The sequence below is a fragment of the Coregonus lavaretus genome (genome assembly GCF_964263955.1).
Source record: "Coregonus lavaretus genome assembly, chromosome: 14".
NCBI lineage: Eukaryota > Metazoa > Chordata > Actinopteri > Salmoniformes > Salmonidae > Coregonus > Coregonus lavaretus.
In genome coordinates, this window is record NC_140001.1 from 45633282 (window position 1) to 45659825 (window position 26544).

The 26544-nt window shown below is 41.2% G+C and overlaps 1 protein-coding gene across 1 annotated transcript in view; it reads left to right on the forward strand.

The window, feature by feature from the left end:
- The window catches only part of sncaip (synuclein, alpha interacting protein), a 39770-nt gene extending 26019 nt beyond the window's left edge, over positions 1 to 13751 (forward strand). The window contains exons 8-10 of the mRNA XM_084177013.1: positions 5482 to 5651; positions 9018 to 9107; positions 10557 to 13751. Coding sequence (XP_084033139.1) covers positions 5482 to 5651; positions 9018 to 9107; positions 10557 to 11556 — 1260 coding nt within the window. The 3' untranslated portion in view covers positions 11557 to 13751. The remainder of the gene's footprint in view (positions 1 to 5481; positions 5652 to 9017; positions 9108 to 10556) is intronic.
- Positions 13752 to 26544: the final 12793 nt, after the last annotated feature.

A 26544-nucleotide genomic window follows, 5' to 3' on the forward strand; every position in this document is an offset into this window, starting at 1 on the left:
AGCCATTTTGTTCATATTTACCTAGGGTGCCAATAATTCAGGAGGGCACAGTAGTATTGTGCCAATGTTGTATTGTGAGGTACCTGTCAATTCCCAGCCCAAATATATATATATATATATATATATATATATATATATATATATATATATATATATATATATATATATATATATATATATATATATATATATATATATATTGTGCACTTCTCTATAAAAGAGAGGATCCGTACTGGACTTTAGACTGTGCTTTAACACACTTATAATAAGGAGGCGGGACGGATATATTACTCCTGATTGTTTCCTGATGTTGATTCAGCAAGCCAGATGTATCAAAAGTATGTTTTGAATGGTCAGTGACCACATGAAGTACAGTGAGGGGAAAAAAGTATTTGATCCCCTGCTGATTTTTGTACTTTTGCCCACTGACAAAGAAATGATCAGTCTATAATTTTAATGGTAGGTTTATTTGAACAGTGAGACAGAATAACATCAAAAAATCCTGAAAAACGCATGTCAAAAATGTTATAAATTGATTTGCATTTTATTGAGGGAAATAAGTATTTGACCCCACTGCAAAACATGACTTAGTACTTGGTGGCAAAACCCTTGTTGGCAATCAGACGTTCCTTGTCGTTGGCCACCAGGTTTGCACACATCTCAGGAGGGATTTTGTCCCACTCCTCTTTGCAGATCTTCTCCAAGTCATTAAGGTTTCAAGGCTGACGTTTGGCAACTCAAACCTTCAGCTCCCTCCACAGATTTTCTATGGGAATAAGGTCTGGAGACTGGATAGGCCACTCCAGGATCTTAATGTGCTTCTTCTTGAGCCACTCCTTTGTTGCCTTGGCCGTGTGTTTTGGGTCATTGTCATGCTGGAATACCCATCCACGACCCATTTTCAATGCCCTGGCTGAGGGAAGGAGGTTCTCACCCAAGATTTGACGGTACATGGCCCCGTCCATCGTCCCTTTGATGCAGTGTAGTTGTCCTGTCCCCTTAGCAGAAAAACACCCCCAAAGCATAATGTTTCCACCTCCATGTTTGACGGTGGGGATGGTGTTCTTGGGGTCATAGGCAGCATTCCTCCTCCTCCAAACACGGCGAGTTGAGTTGATGCCAAAGAGCTCCATTTTGGTCTCATCTGACCACAACACTCACCCAGTTATCCTCTGAATCATTCAGATGTTCATTGGCAAACTTCAGACGGGCCTTGCGGGCCTTGCGGGCGCTGCAGGATTTCAGTCCTTCACGGCGTAGTGTGTTACCAATTGTTTTCTTGGTGACTATGGTCCCAGCTGCCTTGATCATTGACAAGATCCTCCCATGTAGTTCTGGGCTGATTCCTCACCGTTCTCATGATCGTTGCAACTCCACGAGGTGAGATCATGCATGGAGCCCCAGGCCGAGGGAGATTGACAGTTCTTTTGTGTTTCTTCCATTTGCGAATAATCACACCAACTGTTGTCACCTTCTCGCCAAGCTGCTTGGCAATGGTCTTGTAGCCCATTCCAGCCTTGTGTAGGTCTACAATCTTTTCCCTGACATCCTTGGAGAGCTCTTTGGTCTTGATCATGGTGGAGAGTTTGGAATTTGATTGATTGATTGCTTCTGTGGACAGGTGTCTTTTATACAGGTAACAAACTGAGATTAGGAGCACTCCCTTTAAGAGTGTGCTCCTAATCTCAGCTCTATACCTGTATAAAAGACACCTGGGAGCCAGAAATCATTGTGATTGAGAGGGAGTCAAATACTTATTTCCCTCATTAAAATGCAAATCAATTTATAACATTTTTTACATGCGTTTTTCTGGATAATTTTGTTGTTATTCTGTCTCTCACTGTTCAAATAAACCTACCATTAAAATTATAGACTGATCATTTCTTTGTCAGTGAGCAAATGTACAAAATCAGCAGGGGATCAAATACTTTTTTCCCTCACTGTATATAGTGGTATGTGAAAGTATTCACACCCCTTGGCATTTATCCTTTTTTGTTGCCTTACACCCTAGAATTAAAATGGATTTTTGGGGGGTTTGTATCATTTGATTTACACAACATGCCTACCACTTTGAAGATGCAAAATATATATATATATATATTTTTTGAGAAACAAAGAAGTAATAAGACAACAAACCATAACTATTCACCCCCCCAAAGTCAACACTTTTGTAGAGCTACCTTTTGCAGCAATTACAGCTGCAAGTCTCTTCGGCTTTGTCTCTATAAGCTTGGCACATCTAGCCACTGGGATTTTTGCCCATTCTTCAAGGCAAACCTGCTCCAGCTCCTTCAAGTTGGATGGGTTCCGCTGTTGTACAGCAATCTTTAAGTCATACCACAGATTCTCAATTGGATTGAGGTCTGGGCTTTGACTAGGCCATTCCAAGACATTTAAATGTTTCCCCTTAAATCACTCGAGTGTTGCTTTAGCAGTATGCTTAGGGTCATTGTCCTGCTGGAAGGTGAACCTCTGTCCCAGTCTCAAATCTCTGGAAGACTGAAACAGGTTTCCCTCAAGAATTTCCCTGTATTTAGCGCCATCCATCATTCCTTCAATTCTGACCAGTTTCCCAGTCCCTGCCAATGGAAAAACATCCCCACAGCATGATGCTTCCACCACCATGCTTCACTGTGGGGATGGTGTTCTCGGGGTGATGAGAGCTGTTGGGTTTGCGCCAGACATAGCATTTTCCTTGATGGCCAAAAAGCTAAATTTTAGTCTCATCTGACGAGAGTACCTTCTTCCATATGTTTGGGGAGTCTCCCACATGCCTTTTGGTGAACACCAAAAGTGTTTGCTTATTTTTTTCTTTAAGCAATGGCTTTTTTCTGGCCACTCTTCTGTAAAGCCCAGCTCTGTGGAGTGTACGGCTTAAAGTGGTCCTATGGACAGATACTCCAATCTCTGCTGTGAGTTTTGATGGGCGGCCCTCTCTTGGCAGGTTTGTTCCAATTTTTTAATAATGGATTTAATGGTGCTCCGTGGGATGTTCAAAGTTTCTGATATTTTTTTTATAACCCAACCCTGATCTGTACTGCTCCACGACTTTGTCCCTGACCTGTTTGGAGAGCTCCTTGGTCTTCATGGTGCCGCTTGCTTGGTGGTGCCCCTTGCTTAGTGTTGCTGCAGACTCTGGGGCCTTTCAGAACAGGTGTGTGTGTGTGTGTGTGTGTGTGTGTGTATATGTGTGTGTGTGTGTGTGTGTGTATGTATATATATACACACACACACACACTGCTCAAAAAAATTAAGGGAACACTAAAATAACACATCCTAGATCTGAATGAATGAAATAATCTTATTAAATACTATTTTCTTTATATAGTTGAATGTGCTGACAACAAAATCACACAAAAATTATCAATGGAAATCAAATGTATCAACCCATGGAGGTCTGGATTTGGAGTCACCCTCAAAATTAAAGTGGAAAACCACACTACAGGCTGATCCAACTTTGATGTAATGTCCTTAAAACAAGTCAAAATGAGGCTCAGTAGTGTGTGTGGCCTCCACGTGCCTGTATGACCTCCCTACAACGCCTGGGCATGCTCCTGATGAGGTGGCGGACTAAAGCATCCGCCAACTCCTGGACAGTCTGTGGTGCAACGTGGCGTTGGTGGATGGAGCGAGACATGATGTCCCAGATGTGCTCAATTGGATTCAGGTCTGGGGAACGGGCGGGCCAGTCCATAGCATCAATGCCTTCCTCTTGCAGGAACTGCTGACACACTCCAGCCACATGAGGTCTAGCATTGTCTTGCATTAGGAGGAACCCAGGGCCAACCGCACCAGCATATGGTCTCACAAGGGGTCTGAGGATCTCATCTCGGTACCTAATGGCAGTCAGGTTACCTCTGGCGAGCACATGGAGGGCTGTGCGGCCCCCCAAAGAAATGCCACCCCACACCATGACTGACCCACCGCCAAACCAGTCATGCTGGAGGATGTTGCAGGCAGCAGAACGTTCTCCACGGCGTCTCCAGACTCTGTCACGTCTGTCACATGTGCTCAGTGTGAACCTGCTTTCATCTGTGAAGAGCACAGGGCGCCAGTGGCGAATTTGCCAATCTTGGTGTTCTCTGGCAAATGCCAAACGTCCTGCACGGTGTTGGGCTGTAAGCACAACCCCCACCTGTGGACGTCGGGCCCTCATACCACCCTCATGGAGTCTGTTTCTGACCGTTTGAGCAGACACATGCACATTTGTGGCCTGCTGGAGGTCATTTTGCAGGGCTCTGGCAGTGCTCCTCCTGCTCCTCCTTGCACAAAGGCGGAGGTAGCAGTCCTGCTGCTGGGTTGTTGCCCTCCTACGGCCTCCTCCACGTCTCCTGATGTACTGGCCTGTCTCCTGGTAGCGCCTCCATATTCTGGACACTACGCTGACAGACACAGCAAACCTTCTTGCCACAGCTCGCATTGATGTGCCATCCTGGATGAGCTGCACTACCTGAGCCACTTGTGAGGGTTGTAGACTCCGTCTCATGCTACCACTAGAGTGAAAGCACCGCCAGCATTCAAAAGTGACCAAAACATCAGCCAGGAAGCATAGGAACTGAGAAGTGGTCTGTGGTCACTTGCTAATTGCCTATTTTTTCCACCTGTTGTCTATTCCATTTGCACAACAGCATGTGACATTAATTGTCAATCAGTGTTGCTTCCTAAGTGGACAGTTTGATTTCACAGAAGTGTGATTGACTTGGAGTTACATTGTGTTGTTTAAGTGTTCCCTTAATTTTTTTGAGCAGTGTGTGTGTGTGTGTGTATATATATATATATATATATATATATATATATATATATGAGATCATGTGACACTTAGATTGCACACAGGTGGACTTTATTTAACTAATTATGTGATTTCTGAAGGTAATTGGTTGCACCAGATCTTATTTAGGGACTTCATAGCACCAATTTTCCGTTATTTATTTTTGAGAATTTTTTGAAATAAGTAATTTTTTTCATTTCACTTCACCAATTTGGACTATTTTGTGTATGTTCATTACATGAAATCCAAATAAAAATATTTAAATTACAGGTTGTAATGCAACAAAATTTTAAAAACGCCAAGGGGGATGAATACTTTTGCAAGGCACTGTATGTTTGAGAGAGACAAGCGGGCCTAGGAAACATTCAAACTACTCTGTTTTACTTTGTTTCTGCACTTCTATGTACGCTAGAGAATACAGATTTAATTTGCCTGTTTTGTCGTTAAACATAAAAAACAAAGTTGTTTTAGAGGAAGAATACTGGATGATAAGGACATTTGTGAATTTAGTTTGTGGATGTTTGCCCATCAGTTTGCACAAAATGCTTTCTGTAACATTTTCTTAAACATCTATTGATTATTTTTGTAAGGCTTCAATTCCATTTCAGACACTACTAACATAGTCTATAGGTCTTTGTTTGAAGCTCCTACCACATGATTTGAAAACGATTGAACTGACAGAGTAGCATGTCCCTGGTCTTTCTTTCCCTCAGACCCTGGTGGAGTACGGCTCCAACGTCACCGTGCAGAACCAGAGCGGCGAGAGGCCTTCCCAGAGTGCCGAGCGGCAGGGCCACACCACCTGCGCCCGCTACCTGGTGGTGGTGGAGACGTGCATGTCGCTGGCATCCCAGGTGGTCAAGCTCACCAAGCAGCTCAATGAGTGAGTGGGAGGCTCCTGTCTGACTATTTTGATCTGTCCCAAAAAGCATCCTATTACGTACATAGTGCACTACCTTTGACCAGAGGCCTATGGGTCCTGGTCAAAAGTAATGCACTATATATTGATTAGGGTGTCATCCGTGACGCAGCCTTTGACTTACCTCAGATTGCTTGTGTTGTGTCTGAAATTACTCCCTGTTCCTTATATAGTACTATTAGCAGAGTTGTGGATTTGAGTCATGACTTGGACTCGAGTCTCAAATTTGATGGCTTGAGACTCAACGTAATAGAAAATAAAATAACTTAATACTTGATTTGGAGCCTCAAGACACGGGACTCGACTTTGACTTGAGACTGATGACTTGAAATTATCTGGCCAGGTTTTGTAACGTTTTGTCACTCATTTTGTGGCACAGAGTCTCCGTGGATTACTCTCCACGCAGCCAGAGACAGTAGCCGCGGCATCGCCCTTGCAAAAAAAGCGTGCAACAGATTGGCTAGTGAAATGAACACTCGGCCCTCTGATTGGATCAGCAAACTGTCAATCAACACATGTCGGGTGAGCTAGCGAACAGATTGCTGATTTGCTGTACAGCTATAGGATCGGGTGCAGCGCAAACGTGAAATAGTGAGAGAGGTTTGCCATAATAAATAAATATGCAGCTCCAAAAAAATATTGTAATCAAGAATATTAACTGCAGGCAGGCTAGTGGTTAAGAACATTGGGCCAGTAACAGAAAGGTTGCTGGTTTGAATCCTCGAGTTGACTAGGTGAAAAATCTGTCTGTGCCCTTGAGCAAGGCACTTAACCCAAATTGCTCCCATAAGTCGCTCTGGATAAGAGCATCTGTTAAGTAATTAAAATGTAAATGAAAGCTCACCAGCAATGGGGCATCAAGCAACAATTAATAGCATAGGCCTACTGGTCTTCTGGTATGTCAAAATTGCTTGAAATTTATCATTTACTTATGAATCTTGCATTTGGAATTTTATGTTAAAATTAATTATTACTGTGGCGAAATTCTCGCCAGTGTAGAGCGCTTTGCTTCCTTGCTGTTGCTTTCACATGTTTAAAATGCATAAATCTATATTCCATCTAATTCTACAATAATTGCTAGCGTTTCATCATTCCATCCTCGTACTGTTTATTGCAACACTTGGACATTTCTGTTTCATGTTTGATATGATACATTTTCATTTACCATTTCTTAGCCTCTGAATGGGCACGATGTTTATTGTTCACATGAATGTTTGTGAGTCTCATCTGGTAGATGTTCTGTTGATTTTATTCAATGTATGGTTTCCTTTGTTCATATTTCACGGTTTATGTCGGAGTTCCTTGTGTCTGTGTCCTATGTCTCTGTCATTCTGGTTGTGCGTAATAGGAGCGCGCCCACCTCAGAGCGCATTCTAGGCTACATGGACTACGCGCCATACTTTGGAGTCAGTACGTTTCATAAGAGAAGATTATTGTTCTATGTATGAATGGTGATAAAACAAATATTAATAATCATTGTCTGATGAAGACGTACACTACCGTTCAAAAGTTTGGGGTCACTTAGAAATGTCCTTGTTTTCGAAAGAAAAGCAAAAAAGAAATGTGTCCATTTAAAATAACATCAAATTGATCAGAAATACAGTGTAGACATTAATGTTGTAAATGGCTATTGTAGCTGGAAACAGCTGATTTTTAATGGAATATCTACATAGGCGTACAGAGGCCCAGTATCAGCAACCATCAGTCCTGTGTTCCAATGGCACGTTGTGTTTGCTAATCCAAGTTTATCATTTAAAATGGCTAATTGATCATTAGAAAACCTTTTTGCAATTATGTTAGCACAGCTGAAAATTGTTGTGCTGATTAAAGAAGCAATAAAACTGGCCTTCTTGAGACTAGTTGAGTATCTGGAGCATCAGCAATTGTGGGTTCGATTACAGGCTCAAAATGGCCAGAAACAAAAACTTTCTTCTGAAACTCGTCAGTCTAGTCTTGTTCTGAGAATTGGAACAAGCTCCCCCACGACACCAGGACAGCGGAGTCACTGACCATCTTCCGGAGACACTTGAAACCCTACCTCTTTAAGGAATACCTGGAATAGTATAAAAGTGGTTGTCCCACTGGCTATCATAAATTGAATGCACCAATTTGTAAGTCGCTCTGGATAAGAGCGTCTGCTAAATTACGTAAATGTAAATGAAGGCTATTCAATGCGAGAAATTGCCAAGAAACTGAAGATCTCGTACAACGCTGTGTACTACTCCCTTCACAGAACAGCGCAAACTGGCTCTAACCAGAATAGAAAGAGGAGTGGGAGGCCCCGGTGCACAACTGAGCAAGAGGACAAATACATTAGTGTCTAGTTTTGAGAAACAGACGCCTCACAGGTCCTCAACTGGCAGCTTCATTAAATAGTACCCGCAAAACACCAGTCTCAACGTCAACAGTGAAGAGGCGACTCAGACTGCCCATCTTAATCTTTTCTTTTTATTGTCCAGTCTAAGATATGGCATATTTCTTCATTTCTCAGAACAAGAATAGACTGACGAGTTTCAGAAGAAAGTTATTTGTTTCTGGCCATTTTGAGCCTGTAATCGAACCCACAATTGCTGATGCTCCAGATACTCAACTAGTCTCAAGATGGCCAGTTTTATTGCTTCTTTAATCAGCTGTGCTAACATGAAAACGGTTTTCTAATGATCAATTAGCCTTTTAAAATGATAAAATTGGATTAGCAAACACAACGTGCCATTGGAACACAGGACTGATGGTTGCTGATAATGGGCCTCTGTACGCCTATGTAGATATTCCATTAAAAATCGTTTCCAGCTACAATAGCCATTTACAACATGAACAATGTCTACACTGTATTTCTGGTCAATTAGATGTTATTTTAATGGACAAAAAAATGGCTTTTCCTTTGAAAACAAGGACATTTCTAAGTGACCCCAAACCTTTGAACGATAGTGTATAAATGTTACAATGCTTGTGACTTGAATAATAATGACTTGGTCCAACCTCTGGCTATTAGTGCACTTCTTCTCTTGCCAAAAGTAGTGCACTACATGGGGAATAGGGTGCCATTTCAGATGCATATTAACCTAGTCTTTACACCAATGTGGATAAAAATAAATAATATTTTATTTAAAAGGGTGTAATAACCGCAGTATTTCAGAAAATGTAAATTTTTAGCATGCAAATGGTGTAATACCCTTCTTTGTAGCATTTTGGAAATGGAGATGCGCTGAGGATTTTCAGGAGGAACATTTTAATGAATCAATGTGTTAACAATGAAGATTTCCATAGCTGGTCAATTTACCTTGCCTGCATGTCAGTGTTATCATTATATATTGTGCAAAACATTTTCAGACAAGCAACAAAGACGATAGCTGTACAGAATCAAGTCCAGCTACTCCTGGATCCCTCAAAAGCAGAGGGAACATCGTCGCGATCGCCCAGGTCTGATCTTCCACCACTGTACTCTACACCATTCAAAGAAACGTATAATTCACCGTCTACACATTGATTACAAACATGTTCATGTAAATGTGTATGTACAGTTGAAGTCGGAAGTTTACATACACTTAGGTTGGAGTCATTAAAACTCGTTTTTCAACCACTCCACAAATTTCTTGTTAACAAACTATAGTTTTGGTAAGTCGGTTAGGACATCTACTTTGTGCATGATGCAAGTAATTTTTCCAACAATTGTTTACAGACAGATTATTTCACTTATAACTCACTATATCACAATTCCAGTGGGTCAGAAGTTTACATACACTAAGTTGACTGTGCCTTTAAACAGCTTGGAAAATTCCAGAAAATGATGTCATGGCTTTAGAAGCTTCTGATAGGCTAATTGACATAATCTAAGTCAATTGGTGTACCTGTGGATGTATTTCAAGGCCTACCTTCAAACTCAGTGCCTCTTTGCTTGACATCATGTGAAAATCAAAAGAAGTCAGCCAAGACCTCAGAAATAAAATTGTAGACCTCCACATGTCTGGTTCATCCTTGGGAGCAATTTCCAAACGCCTGAAGGTACCACGTTCATCTGTACAAACAATATTACGCAAGTATAAACACCATGGGACCACGCAGCCATCATACCGCTCAAGAAGGAGACGCGTTCTGTCTCCTAGAGAGGAAAAAGGGGAAGGCTTGCAAGCCGAAGAACACCATCCCAACTGTGAAGCACGGGGGTGGCAGCATCATGCTGTGGGGGTGCTTTGCTGCAGGAGGGACTGGTGCACTTCACAAAATAGATGGCATCATGAGGAAGGAAAATTATGTGGATATATTGAAGCAACATCTCAAGACATCAGTCAGGAAGTTAAAGCTTGGTCGCAAATGGGTCTTCCAAATGGACAATGACCCTAAGCATACTTCCAAAGTTGTGGCAAAATGGCTTAAGGACAACAAAGTCAAGGTATTGGAGTGGCCATCACAAAGCCCTGACCTCAATCCCATAGAAAATGTGTGGGCAGAACTGAAAAAGCGTGTGCGAGCAAGGAGGCCTACAAACCTGACTCAGTTACACCAGCTCTGTCAGGAGGAATGGGCCAAAATTCACCCAACTTATTGTGGGAAGCTTGTGGAAGGCAACCTGAAACGTTTGACCCAAGTTAAACAACTTAAAGGCAATGCTACCAAATACTAATTCAGTGCATGTAAACTTCTGACCCACTGGGAATGTGATGAAATAAATAAAAGCTGAAATAAATCATTCTCTCTACTATTACTCTGACATTTCACATTCTTAAAATAAAGTGGTTATCCTAACTGACCTAAGACAGGGACTTTTTACTAGGATTAAATGTATTTGGCTAAGGCATATGTAAACTTCCGACTTCAACTGTAAATTATATCTACCCAATTCAGTAATTTCTATGTCTTTTTGATGATCAGCTCCCATGTCCCATCTGTGGAGGCTTGGCCTGAGATGACCCTGACAGCGGAGGGGACCCCCGGGGATGGCCACTGGATCCTGAGGCAGAGGAGCGTTGACTCAGACACTGTCCTGCGCCAGCTGCTGGGTAAAGACATCTCAGACAAGGTGTGCACCAAGGAGAAGCTGTCCCTGGAGTTCCAGGAGGGCTCCAGAGCGGGGCCTCCTAATCTGAACGGGGCCAACCCCGGGCCCCTGCGCAGGATGGGGGTGGTGGAGAGACGGGAGCTGAAGCTGGCCAGACTCAAGCAGATCATGCAGCGCTCTCTCAGCGAGTCCGACTCGGACACCTACCCCCCCGAAGAGGCCAAACATGCGCCCCCCCCAGGGGTGCGGCTAGAGAGACCCAGCCACCTGTCCATCGCAGAGAGCGAGGAGCCTGTCGGCAGCCTGCATCTGGGGATGAAGAAGCACACCTCGACCACCGAACACAAGTCAGCTTTCGCCCTCAGCACCTCCAAGTCCATGGATGGATACCCCTCGCCCACGTCAGACAAAAGCGAGCCGGACGCTGACGGTAAACCAGAGGCCGGTGGAGATTTCCCCGACTACAACAACGGACAAAAGATCACGACGAGCCCCAAAAGTGCACTCAAATCGCCTACCTCTCGAAGGAAGACCTCCCAGAATCTGAAACTGAGGGTGACCTTTGATGAGCAGGTGGTTCACAAGACGGGGCCACCAGAGAGTGAGCCGCCCAAGGGTGCCCACAGTAAAGAAGGAGCAGGAGGTAGGACTCCCACGGGGTCCGAGACGGTGAAGCGTCCGTTCGGGACATTCCGCTCCATAATGGAATCGCTGAGTGGGAATCAGAACAGCAATAATAATAACGCCCAAACGTCTCCCTCTGTCAAACAGTCAAGCTGTGGTGTGTCCCAGGGCTCGCCTGGCAGGAAAACTGAGGTTAAAACCAGTCCAGGTGGGCACTCCAAGGGCAAGAGCAAAGCTAGTGCTGTTTAGGGGCCTTTTTTTAAAGGATCAAATCAGAAAGCATTGTACTTCTCTCACAGTATTTGATCAACTTGACTCAAGTATTTTTGAAGTAACTGAAGTGTCCTCTGAAGTATCCAATACAATTGTAAAAGAGAATATGTATACTTATGCACACACAGTTATACCATTGGTAATGCAATCTGTGGTTTTTCACATGCACTCAATGTGTACTAGCACAAAACATATACACTGAATATAAATATAAACGCAACATGCAACAATTTCAAAGATTTTACTGAGTTACAGTTCATATAAGGAAATAACTCAATTTAAATGAATTCATTAGGCCCTAATCTATTAATTTCACATGACTGGGAATAGAGATATGCATCTGTTGGTCACAGATACCTTTAAAAAAAAGGGTAGAGAGCCTGGATCAGAAAACCAGTCAGTATCTGGTGTAACCACAATTTGCCTCATGCAGTGCGACACATCTCCTTCGCATAGAGTTGATCAGGCAGTTGATTGTGGCCTGTGGAAAGTTGTCCCACTCCTCTTCAATGGCTGTGCGAAGTTGCTGGAAATTGGCGGGACCTGGAACACGCTGTCATACACGTCGATCCAAACATGCTCAATAGGTGACATGCCTGGTGAGTATGCAGGCCATGGAAGAACTGGGACATTTTCAGCTTCCAGGAATTGTGTACAGATTCTTGCGACATGGGGCCGTGCATTATCATGCTGAAACATGAGGTGATGGCAGTGGATGAATGACATGACAATGGGCCTCAGGATCTCGTCACGCTATCTCTGTGCATTCTAATTGCCATCGATAAAATGCAGTTGTGTTCGTTGTCCGTATCTTATGCCTGCCCATACAATAGCCCCACCGCAACCATGGTGCACTCTGTGCACAACGTTGACATCAGCAAACTGCTCGCCCACACAACACCATACACGCTGTCTGCCATCTGCCTGGTACAGTTGAAACCGGGAATCATCCGTGAAGAGCACACTTCTCCAGTGTGCCAGTGGCCATCGAAGGTGAGCATTTGCCCACTGAAGTCGGTTAAGTCACCAAACTGCAGTCCGGTCAAGTCCCTGGTGAGGACGACGAGCACGCAGATGAGCATCCCAGAGACGGTTTCTGACAGTTAGTGCAGAAAACCTGTCCGGGAGGCTGGTCTCAGAAGATCCCACAGGTGAAGAAGCCGAATGTGGAGGTCCTGGTGTGGTTACACATGGTCTGTGGTTGTGAGGCCGGTTGACGTACTGCCAAATTCTCTAAAACAACGTTGGAGGCACCTTATGGTAGAGAAATTAACATTAAATTATCTGGGAACAGCTCTGGTGGACATTCATGCAGTCAGCATGCAAATTGTACACTCCCTCAGAACTTGAAACATCTGTGGCATTGTGTTGTTTGTCAAAACTGTACATTTTAGTGTGGCCTTTTATTGTCCCCAGCACAAGGTGCACCTGTGTAATTAGCATGCTGTTTTAATCAGCTTCTTGATATGCCTCCCTTGTCAGGTAGATGGATAATCTTGGCAAAGGAGAAATGCTCACTAACAGGGATGTAAACAAATTAGTGAATTTTGTTTTTGCGATACGCTTTTTGTGCGTATTTCTGGGATCTTTTATTTCAGCTCATGAAACATGGGACTCATGAAACACTTTACATGTTGCGTTTATATTTTAGTTCAGTGTATTTGAAACCACTGTATATATTTTAAGCTTCATTCACATCACTTTTAGTCATCCGTAGTTTCATTATCTATGCAGTGATTGGTTATTGCCGATATTTGAGTTCCTGTCTGTATCAGTGACATGTATTGATGAGAGATTTGAAGTGACTTGATATACCCACACTTTGAGAATGAGGACAAGTGTCCTTTTCTAATCATGATAGGATTGTTAGGGCTCTGGTGGAATATAAATGGTTGATCATGTTTTTTTGTTGTTGTTTTTTTCTTTGGTATAACACACATTTGACAAAATGTCAAACAATGGATTTGATACATCCCCCAGTACAAATGCAATAGTTGCTCTAGTCTATGTGAGGTGTTAAACCTAAAGTGTATTTTACATTTTGTAGAAGAGTTGTCAGGTTTTGTATGCACAAAGACGCAATGAACCAAATATTGATGATGCTTTGCCCCCTCCCACTGTTTACACCGTTGTTACGTCAAACTCGGAGCTGAAATAAACCATTACTTGTCTTCTGTCTCCTGGTTGTCTGTATGATTCTGTGGATTCAAAACAAGTCTGAAATTGTTACGGTTTAAAACATTACCTGGGTCGTTCTCAGATGTAAGTCCAAATGCAGTCATGAGTCAGTATTGGCTCACCACAATCCATAATCAAGATAAAATGCCATCATGATGCGGTAATACAGAGTTATTACACAACTGTAATTTAAGTGGTCCTCTGTAGCTCAGCTGGTAGAGCACGGCGCTTGTAACGCAAAGGTAGTGGGTTCGATCCCCGGGACCACCCATACACAAAAAAATGTATGCACGCATGACTGTAAGTCGCTTTGGATAAAAGCGTCTGCTAAATGGCTTATTATTATTATTATTATAAGTTGATGGCCCTTGAAGTGATGTGGCCATTGGCCAAGTATTCAATTCAAATAACTTTATTTTCCTGTGCAGGGAATGTCTTGTGTGGAGGGGTTCATAAAACAAAAACACAGTACATACAAATAATCAGAACAGGAAATAAAGGAGTCCATTAAATTGAGCCCATTCAATCATTTATCAGCAAGCATAGTTAAAGATGACTACTCTATTCGTAATGGAGCCTGATGAAGGTTGACAAAAAGCTAGATACAACACATTGGGTTTATGCTGTTTAAAAAAAATCCAATTCAACCAATAGATAGGGTGTATCTAAGTGTAATATAGAGTTGAAGTCGTAAGTTTATATAGACCATAGCCAAATACATTTAAACTCAGTTCTCACAATTCCTGACATTTAATCCTAGTAAAAATTCTCTGTCTTAGGTCAGTTAGGATCACCACATTATTTTAAGAATTCGAAATGTCAGAATAATAGTAGAGAGAATGATTTATATCAGCTTTTATTTCTTTCATCACATTCCCAGTGGGTCAGAAGTTTACATACACTCAATTAGTATTTGGTAGCATTGACTTTAAATTGTTTAACTTGGGTCAAACGTTTCGGGTACATTCCACAAGCTTCCCACAATAAATTGGGTGAATTTTGGCCCATTCCTCCTGACAGAGCTGGTGTAACTTGGTCAGGTTTGTAGGCCTCCTTGCTCGCACACGCTTTGTCAGTGCTGCCCACACATTTTCTATAGGATTGAGGTCAGGGCTTTGTGATGGCCACTCCAATACCTTGACTTTGTTATCCTTAAGCCATTTTGCCACAACTTTGGAAGTATGCTTGGGGTCATTGTCCATTTGGAAGAACCAAGCTTTAACTCCCTGACAGATGTCTTGAGATGTTGCTTCAATATATCCACATCATTTTCCTTCCTCATGATGCCATCTATTTTGTGAAGTGCACCAGTCCCTCCTGCAGCAAAGCACCCCCACAGCATGATGCTGCCACCCCGGTGCTTCACGGTTGGGATGATGTTCTTCGGCTTGCAAGCGACCCCCTTTTTACTCCAAACATAACGATGGTAATTATGGCCAAACAGTTCTATTGTTGTTTCATTAGACCTGAGTACATTTCTCCAAAAAGTACGATCTTTGTCGCAATGTGCAGTTGCAAACCGTAGTCTGGCTTTTTTATGGCGGTTTTGGACCAGTGGCTTCTTCCTTGCTGAGCGGCCTTTCAGGTTATGTTGATATAGGACTCGTTTTACTGTGAATATAGATACTTTTGTACCTGTTTCCTCCAGCATCTTCACAAGGTCCTTTGCTGTTGTTCTGGGATTGATTTGCACTTTTCGCACCAAAGTACGTTCATCTCTAGGAGACAGAACGCGTCTCCTTCCTGAGCGGTATGACGGCTGCGTGGTCCCATGGTGTTTATACTTGCGTACTATTGTTTGTACAGATGAACGTGGTACCTTCAGGCATTTGGAATTTGCTCCCAAGGATGAACCAGACTTGTGGAGGTCTACAATCTTATTTCTGAGGTCTTGGCTGATTTCTTTTGATTTTCCCATGATGTCAAGCAAAGAGGCACTGAGTTTGAAGGTAGGACTTGAAATACATCCACAGGTACACCTTCAATTGACTCAAATGATGTCAATTAGCCTATCAGAAGCTTCTAAAGCCAAGACATCATTTTCTGGAATTTTCCAAGCTGTTTAAAGGCACAGTCAACTTAGTGTATGTAAACTTCTGACCCACCGGAATTGTGATACAGTGAATTATAAGTGAAATAATCTGTCTGTAAACAATTGTTGGAAAAATTACTTGTGTCATGCACAAAGTAGATGTCCTAACCGACTTGCCAAAACTATAGTTTGTTAACAAGAAATTTGTGGAGTGGTTGAAAAACGAGTTTTAATGACTCCATCCTAAGTGTATGAGAACTTCCGACTTCAACTGTATCACTGGTTCATTCTATTGAGATATATCATTCAGACTGATCTGATTAAATAAGATCATTTATTTTTCAAGGGGTGACACTTAAGACAATCTTTCAATATGGTTTGTTCAGACATCATAATTAATATTAAAAACAAGAATACGGTCAGCTTGTTATAGTCACTATACATTTTGTGGCTTCATGCTACCAGAAACACATATACTGTAATGTTATACATAACATAATTGTTTTGTGTTTTTGCAGGAAATCAACCTATATTTATTACATGTAAGTATCCCAAACGAGTCTAATGGATCTTCACTAATTGTAGTTTTTAATCTTAGTCCACAATATGAAACATTTTCCATAGGTACACAATTAGCCGAACAATAATTCACAGATGTGAGTAGTGTCAATTGAATACATTCATAAAATGCATCGGTTTGGGAATCGGTTGAGAGACATTTTCAATTTATACCACACGAGCAGCTCGCAGTTCATGTTCCAAAAAACAAGAGCAATTTTTTCAGTGAAGTTAAACTGATAAATTAGACCTCATTTATTGGACAACAGTTTGAGTCAATATCCCAGGGAGCCATTCCACACCTTTGAAGACCCAGGGAGTTTAATTGGGTGATGGTGTGAGAGGAAACGTTTAAGCATGGGGCGCCAGGCTTGGTGTGCAACATGAAAATGGAGGAGACAAGCACTTGATTTGACAAGGGGAGTCATATATAGATTTTTGTGTCCATTGTTTTGGCTTATTTGTGTGTGCTTTACTCAGTCAATCAAATATAATTGACACCACTGGGCTCTGTTGTTTCTGGGATGACAGCAGTAAATGCCAGTAGAAAAAAACGCTAGGAGGAAACTTCTCCCTGTGAAGGATGGGAAAAGGTTTCTGCCTGGCCTGTGACAATCTTTCACCCGTCAACAGTATTAATTGATGTAATGGCAGGCAGAGATGATGGATACTAATAAATGCAACCTTTAAAATAAGGTAATTGCATTGCTCACATGCGTGCTGGTTGAACCTGGGGGCCGGTAAACAATGATACATCTCAAAAGCCCCACGCATTCATTTATTCATAGCATAGAAAAAACTTGAAATTGAAAAACACATTTTTGTAAGACACAGTTTTGTACATACACAAATAAACACATTTGCATGTAAAAATATTTGTTGGTAATAATGAAAGTATCCAGTATTCACTCATTGTTGTATTACATGCAGTTTGTTATCTTTATAGATTTGCTCACAATAAGACATTTGCAACTTAATACCTTATATGGTTACTCATTGTTGCGTTATATTAAGATAGCAAATTGCCATTTATTAATTCAGAGAAATGCTTAGTGTCCAGTAGGGTGGACCGTTCCTTCCACGGTGTGCCAGAAGAGGGAAGCATTGCTGTTCAAGTTGTACCACATGCAAAAAGACACAATTACAGCAGCATTCATTCTCTTAGCACTGTTTTGCATCTTGTAACTCACAAACCAAAGCCATTTTGTTTATCTCAACATTTAATTGCTGATATTATTTACCTGTGCTGTCAACAGCTGTCATCTTTACAGGTAGTTTTTCAAAGCTATTATTTTTTATTTTTTAAAATTAAAGTTAAAGTTAAAAATTAGGTGGAAACTGAAAGTCCAGTGATTTTCAATCAGGCTCTGAAAATCGTAGGTCACATGGACTAATTCTCTGTTGGTATATTGAAGTCATTAAGGAAAGGTTATCCACAAAGAAAACGAGTTAGGTATTGTCTCTGTGCCATATTAAACATATTCCCGGTATATTGCTATTGCTATAGTATGTTTAAAGTAATACTACACTCAAAAAGTATATTTTAGTATTTTGTTCACTGTTAATTCAATCCCCCCAAAAATGTGCATGTAAGCAGTCAAGTTTTCAATATAGAGCATGTTCATTACAGAGCAAAAACTTTTATGATGATGCAAGATGCATCATATGATGCAAACTCATTAAAACCTCCTAATTTATAATTTCTGTATGCTAAAAACATTAAGTGATTTGTAATAAGGTAATAATTATAACTATTTTTATATACATAACCAGAGAGGAGAAAACATATTTTGTAAATAAATATATTTTTTAAATGTCATGTTCATGGGAGAAAGAATAATGTCCATTTGGTTTTTAAGCGAGTGCTATTTTGGAATTAGAGAGCAGCACCATTCACACTCCGTATTTGGACTGGAATGCCTGGGTTTTTAAGTTATTCCTGATGGACCCCTTATAAACATACCAGACATTACATAGTGTATATTTCACTTATGTGGGCATGAGACTGGTATGCATCAAGTGTGTTTTAGCAATATACTGTAAAACAGGGGTCATCTGGCAGATGTATATTACAACTACTATTTAACCGTCTGAAAATACCTCATGACCACATCATGAAATTGTAATGTCAACTTTTTGATTTGCATTAGTGAGGAGGAAATAGATAATAGAGAATCATATCTTTCTCTGTTTTACAGGATTAATAATGATGCTTGTTTGTAGAGCACCTTGTAAATCATAACAACATTAAGTCTGTCAACACAGCCACTAGAGACACAGCAGCTCATTGTTAATCCCTAGTCCCCGGAGATGGCTCCAGACCAAAACATAGTCTCTGTCCCAAATGGCACCCTATTCACTTTATGGTGCACTACTTTTGAGTAGAGAGCCCTATGGGCCCTGGTCAAAAGTAGTGCACTACACAGGGAATAGGGTGCCATTTGGGACAAAAGCCCATAACAGTAAAACACTCCATTTAAAATCTCAAAGGGGCAATCCAGGATTTGAAAAACAACAAAGCGGGCACCTCACCCCTTGTTTTGGTAAACAGCCATGGGATGAGGCTGGAGAAATGTAACCACTCTCAAATGAATAAACATAGCTATTGAGACATCTCTTGAATCACATTACTTGCAAATGATTCAGTAAAACAAGCTTATATTTTAGGTTCTGATGGCGTACGACAGTTGAACTGAGCTCATGAGGCATTAATAAGTTATGGCTATATATAATTAATTTATGCGTCCAAAAATGTATCTACCAATCCCAGATTGCCCCTTTAATACTAGTCAAGCATAAGGGGAGAGAAGAGGGCAAATAATTCTCACCCAAAAAATTAAAGATTGAAATGTGAAAATAGCATCAGTTAAAGATCAAGATAAACTAATTGGTTTTTATTGCAGTTTACATATCTTGGTAGTTGCAACATAGGATTTTCCCTTTGGAAGAGAGAGAGAGAGGAAAACATGTACAGTGGGGGAAAAAGTATTTAGTCAGCCACCAATTGTGCAAGTTCTCCCACTTAAAAAGATGAGAGAGGCCTGTAATTTTCATCATAGGTACACGTCAACTATGACAGACAAAATGAGAAAAAAAAATCCAGAAAATCACATTGTAGGATTTTTAATGAATTTATTTGCAAATTATGGTGGAAAATAAGTATTTGGTCAATAACAAAAGTTTCTCAATACTTTGTTATATACCCTTTGTTGGCAATGACACAGGTCAAACGTTTTCTGTAAGTCTTCACAAGGTTTTCACACACTGTTGCTGGTATTTTGGCCCATTCCTCCATGCAGATCTCCTCTAGAGCAGTGATGTTTTGGGGCTGTCGCTGGGCAACACGGACTTTCAACTCCCTCCAAAGATTTTCTATGGGGTTGAGATCTGGAGACTGGCTAGGCCACTCCAGGACCTTGAAATGCTTCTTACGAAGCCACTCCTTCGTTGCCCGGGCGGTGTGTTTGGGATCATTGTCATGCTGAAAGACCCAGCCACGTTTCATCTTCAATGCCCTTGCTGATGGAAGGAGGTTTTCACTCAAAATCTCACGATACATGGCCCCATTCATTCTTTCCTTTACACGGATCAGTCGTCCTGGTCCCTTTGCAGAAAAACAGCCCCAAAGCATGATGTTTCCACCCCCATGCTTCACAGTAGGTATGGTGTTCTTTGGATGCAACTCAGCATTCTTTGTCCTCCAAACACGATGAGTTGAGTTTTTACCAAAAAGTTATATTTTGGTTTCATCTGACCATATGACATTCTCCCAATCCTCTTCTGGATCATCCAAATGCACTCTAGCAAACTTCAGACAGGCCTGTACATGTACTGGCTTAAGCAGGGGGACACGTCATTGCACTGCAGGATTTGAGTCCCTGGCGGCGTAGTGTGTTACTGATGGTAGGCTTTGTTACTTTGGTCCCAGCTCCCTGCAGGTCATTCACTAGGTCCCCCTGTGTGGTTCTGGAATTTTTGCTCACCGTTCTTGTGATCATTTTGACCCCACGGGGTGAGATCTTGCGTGGAGCCCCAGATCGAGGGAGATTATCAGTGGTCTTGTATGTCTTCCATTTCCTAATAATTGCTCCCACAGTTGATTTCTTCAAACCAAGCTGCTTACCTCTTGCAGATTCAGTCTTCCCAGCCTGGTGCAGGTCTACAATTTTGTTTCTGGTGTCCTTTGACAGCTCTTTGGTCTTGGCCATAGTGGAGTTTGGAGTGTGACTGTTTGAGGTTGTGAACAGGTGTCTTTTATACTGATAACAAGTTCAAACAGGTGCCATTAATACAGGTAACGAGTGGAGGACAGAGGAGCCTCTTAAAGAAGAAGTTACAGGTCTGTGAGAGCCAGAAATCTTGCTTGTTTGTAGGTGACCAAATACTTATTTTCCACCATAATTTGCAAATCAATTCATTAAAAATCCTACAATGTGATGTTCTGGATTTTTTTCTCTCAATGTGTCTGTCATAGTTGACGTGTACCTATGATGAAAATTACAGGCCTCTCTCATCTTTTTAAGTGGGAGAACTTGCACAATTGGTGGCTGACTAAATACTTTTTTCCCCCACTGTAGGTACAGTACACAGCCTGTGTAGCAGCACAGTATAAAGTCCAGAATGTGTTGAAATATGTGTGTAGTGGGTATCTCTTTAATAATGTAATGATAATCTCTCATGGACATATCTACGTAAACATAACTGGCACCGGTAGAATATGTCGAGAAGGAATGGGATGCATGGGATATCGAGCAGCAGTAGTTCCGGTGTTTGGAGTTTTCGTCACTAGTTATTTGGACAAATGATGATTTTGCAGGTGTTAGCAGCTTTCGAATTTCGGAAGCGGATTGGGACATTCGGCCCTTAACAAAGAGATAGGGTGGAGCTCTTCGTTCCAGTTCCACTCCTTGTTCTAGCATCTCTTCTCTTAACATGTATTGACTCAGAACTTAATCGAGCGGCTGACCAATTACGCAAGACTTTAGTTCAGGGTTAACCGAGATTACTGTAATGATAACAATAGATTGGATTTATTTAGTGTATTTCAGTGTTTGGCACTTTACTTTGTAAGGGGGGATTTACCTCATCCACCACCAAGGTAGTGCAAACCTGGTTGATATCACTGTCAACAGCTGCCATTAGAGAGAATAGAGAAAACAATAGGTGTGTCATATTCAGAGAGATTGTCAAATTATTCCTTGTAGATGGTACCTCTGTCTGTCAGTCCACTGAGTGTCCATACAGAGTGGTGTTCTTGTACTGCTAGAAATTACCCTTGACCTGCTGTCAGTCTGCTTGCCCTGCCTGAGAACTCCTTCTCAAACAAGTAGCTGACAGGTATTCTGGAAACAATACAACTCAATCTTAAAAAATATATATATTTCCCAAAAACCTTTGTAGCCGTTTTTATCTCAATGTCCTTCCTTACTGTTATACTTTCCCATTCAAATTGTAAAAAAATAAACACATATAGCTTTTTAGCAAAAGTCTATTTCTCAAGCATGAATTTTGCTAGGAGGGTCTGGGAGTGGTCTGAGTGAGGGGCCTAATTGGAGGGGCCTAATGGGAGGGATATGTAACCTGATAACGAGCTGTTATTGGCAGAGAGGTATCAAATTCTCTTTGTTATTGGTCTATTAATTTATACTGCCTGGGGATGTTACCAGGCAAGCCAAAACTCCACCCATGCAAAACCTACCGGATTAGAAGGTCCTGTGTAAATTGTATTTTCAACCAGCAACTATCAGGAAATAACACTGATCACATTTTTCACACATTTTAGTTTCATCAGCTGTTGTATAATATGATACAAATTACAGGAAAAACAGAATTTTGACTGTACTGGGCCTTTGAAGAGTATTTCTGTCATCTATCCTGTTCTGTCTGTCTCTGTCTCAATTTGTGTTGCAAGCCACTTTATTCAGCCAAATGCCTTTCTATGTTGTCATTTCATGAAAGCAGTTCCAGATAGAAGGACAACTCTTCCCGCTGACTCAATCTGCCGTGTGTACAGATTCCTTACATTACCACTTCCTGAAAGACACCCATTTCTAAAAGAAAAGTTATGAAGGAACAAAGCATGACTAATTATATACTTCCAGGGCTGGTTTCCCGGACACCGATTAAGACTAGTCCTGGAATGCACTTTCAATGAAGATTCTCCATTGAAAATGATTTTTAATCCAGGACTATAGGCTTAATCTGGGTCCGGGACATCGGCCCCAGTAGTTTTACAAATGCTATCCTTTGTAGTGGACTTCAAGTGCAGTGCAGCCTTGAGGTCCTGCAATATTGAGTTTTATAAAACAACTCTTTATATGCAAACACAATATCATGCATACGAACATAACAACCTTTACCATAACCAGGAGTTATATTGACGGAGGAAAGGTGACAGTTCCACCACCTTATATTTCTAAAAACTATTGTGAAAGTGACAGTTATTTGCTGCCTAGAGCCTGAATTATTTCTATTCATAAACCAAGACACAATTTTCACAATCAACTTTGGTAACAGTATATACTGTAGTAGGTCAAAGTGGGACTGGATCAGTCAGGAGCCAGCCAGGCAATTCCTCTTGGGTGCTCCCAGTTTGGGTGTGGCAAGAAATATGGTTAGCGAACCACTGACCTAGTCCCACTTTGACCTACTATATACCGTTACCAAAGTTGATTGTGAAAATTGTGTCTTGGTTTATGAATAGAAATGATTCAGTTTCTAGGACACAGGGTAATCTATAGCCTGGTCCCAGATATGTTTGTGCTCCATGACAAGGAGTTAACATTATAGCACAAACAGATCTGGGACCAGACTAGGTAATCTAGTGTTTTAAAATAGAATGATGAGTTCTTGTTTAACAGAAGAAAGAATGTCCGCAAGTGCACCCAATGATCGAAGGAGAACCCTCTTTATTCTAACAGCCAGTCATTATTCAACCTCTTTATCATGCCCTGGATGTATTATTTTCCTATTAGATTGTAGCCTAATGTTTCCGGGGCTGCACTTTTCATTGCTTATGTCACACTGTGCTTCACTCCACTCCATCGCCATAGTTGGGTGGGCCCAGTATACATTTATTGGAATGCAATGGCTCCTTTAACCTATTTCATTGATTGGGGAGTGTCTCCCATTAAAGCTCAGAAGTGTGTCCACGGGGAAAGGAATAACCAGTCCCTCACTGCCTGCCTGCCTCCCTGCCAGGCCCTTCGCCCTGCCCTCGGGGGAGTGGCGGCTTCACCGGCACTTCATTTAGGCCTGTGTTCTCTTAGCCAGCTTATTTGCTGTAAATAGAAGCTCATTATAGCGGGGCCGACAAGTGCGTTGTGGTCTCAGCTCGATGCCTGCGTTCAGCCTGCCAGTGATTCTGGACTGGGTGGTTGAGGGTGCGGGGAGTGGGGGACGGTGTCCCGTGGGGCCCTATCTTGAGCTCTCAAACTGTCAGGGTTCAATGCGACAGTTTAGTTTGAGGATGTAAAAAAATGTTGTCACCCTATCCTGTTACATCCCGGCAAATGACTTTTACCGCTGACATTTAGTTAGAGGAGAGACAGATGTGGTCGCAGTTTTCTTAAATCACCCATAGTCCTGTGCGATGCAATTCATCCAACTCAATTTTATACATCTTTAGCTAATAGCATAGTCGCCCTATTTTGTGACATCAATACAAAAAATCTCTCTCTCTATCTCCCTTTCTCTCTTTGTATCCTGTTTGAAGATGTCTCCCACGCTGCTGATGTGATATGTGACACAATGGATTAGACAAGGTACTGTAGAGCTCCCATGTTTCTCCCATGTTTCTAAGCATTCTCTGTAAAGTGATGTCAAGATGTCTTCACCAATACATTTTGGCTGAAGAGATATTCCAACTTTTTTTACACAGAGTAGCCTAGCTACAAGCCAAGTAATCTATATCATGAGTGGAGAACCCTTTAAAATATAAACCACAAACTAGCATAGAGGTAGGTCTACAGTAATGTGGATAAACTGTAATCAAACATCTACAGCAAGTCTTTGTATCTGGGTATAACATCACTTATTCATCGATAAGCCATTTCCGCGTAAAAAGGGGTCAATGTAAAATGTATTTACATTGTAATTATAATATTACAGTATAGGTACACATAATAATTACAGTGCAGGTATACTGTAGGCATATTTACATTGTTACTGTACACATAGTAGGCCTGCAGGCCTTTTAGAAACTATTTTTCCATAGACAAGGTTCCGAAGAGTCCTCTTGGATGAAAGGTGTGCAATGTAGAACCCTTTTTTCTACTATACAGGCACAAAGGATTCTATATGCAACCCTTTTCATCCAAGAGGGTTTTTCAGAACCTTCTTGAAAAAAGGCTTGTGGTTCTAGGCAGGGGCGTAATTTCAGCTGGGGTGGGCACTAGCATTAAAAACTCTAGTTTAGTTTAATGTCAAGTCAAACAACAGTTACCTAGCTAAGGGTTAAGGTAAGGGTTAGGGTAGGGCCATCCCCATCCATTTGTTTTTTCTTATATACAATATATACAAAGCTACTTTTGTTAAAATGATTGCTGAAATGAAATAGGACCGTTTTTTCAATTGCTCTCTAGCTAGTGATACTGGAAATAAATAACTATCCTTTGGGCAGTGTTGGAGAAGCTACTCTGAAAAGATACACTGAACGAAATTTTCCATACGCACAAAAAGCTTATTTCTAAGGCCCATTGTGAGGCCCATTTTTTAAAAAGTTATCTGTGACCAACAGATGCATTTCTGTATTCCCAGTCATGTGAAATCCATAGCTTAGGGCGTAATGAATTTATTTCAATTGACTGATTTCCTCATATGAACTGTAACTCAGTAAAATCAATGAAATTCTTGCATGTTGCGTTTATATTTTTGTTCAGTATAGTTTACCAAGCTACCAATTACTTTACACTGGAAGAAGTTTAGCTACACCTAAGCTACCCTTAAAGGGCCAGTTCGGGATTTATCTACCTCCCCAGACTTAGATGAACTCACGGATACCATGTTCATGTCTCTGCATCCAGTATGAAGGAAGTTAGAAGTAGTTTTGCGAGCCAATGCTAACTAGCGTTAGCACAATGACTGGAAGTATATGTTATCTACTAGCATGCTAGCAGTTACTATAGAATTTCAGTCATTGTGCTGACGCTAGTTAACAACTTCCTTCAAACTGCAGGCAGAGACATACAAATTGTAACCAAGTGTTCTTTTGACTTAAGTAAATACATAAAGGGCTTCATTGCGAAAATACTGACGTATCATTTTAAGAAAAACATAGTTTACTTATCCAATGAAAAAAGAAGTTCACTACATCCAAACTACTTCATGAAAAATTCTCAAATGTAAATCTGAAGTGTCATAGACTACAAATTGTAAGAACATATCACTTTGGGGTCATATGTTAACAAAATGTATTAAACACTAAAAGGATGTTGCAAGTGAGAATTGGGCAGGTCTGATGCCGAAAAAGAAAGGAAATGACTACCTACTTAATCCATATTTTCTTGCCTTTTAGCAAAATAACTAGTGTGTAGTTCCAGTAGTTAGCTACACCGCTACATGGCAAAACAATTTTTATTAGCTACTGAAAACACTACCTAGATTTGAATTTAGTTCAACTACCAACACTACCTAGATTTGAATTTAGTTGAACTACCACCAACTACTGCTAAATGTAGTTCAATTACATGCACTTCACTTCATCAAAACACTGCCCTTCGTCATCATCCTTACTGTCATCATCAGCATAAACTAAATTAGTTAGTGCGACCTGTGCGAAATATGATCTCCATGAAAGCGCCAACTGTCACAAGACTAAATCAAAGATGATCTATAATATTGACAAGATAGCCGAGTGACCGCTCTAACAATGAACATACGTTCATATGTCCTCAATAATTAAAGGCAGGCGAGACAGGGGGGACCATTCTAGCCAATGAGAGGTCAGATACACGTGTGAACAACAGGCACAACTGTGGTGGTCGTTTTTCTCAGAGTTGCCGTAATGCCACGTACATTCACTTATATCAGTACATTTGTAACAGTCTTCTGTTACAAACTTCTATTCGATCAAATAAGCCTCACGTTATTCGACACTCTCTCATATACCTCCATACAAAAAAGGGCTTATCTCACGCAGACGGATTTTGGGCGGAGTAAATGCTCTCGCTTCGCCTCTTCCTCTCTGACTAAACTGT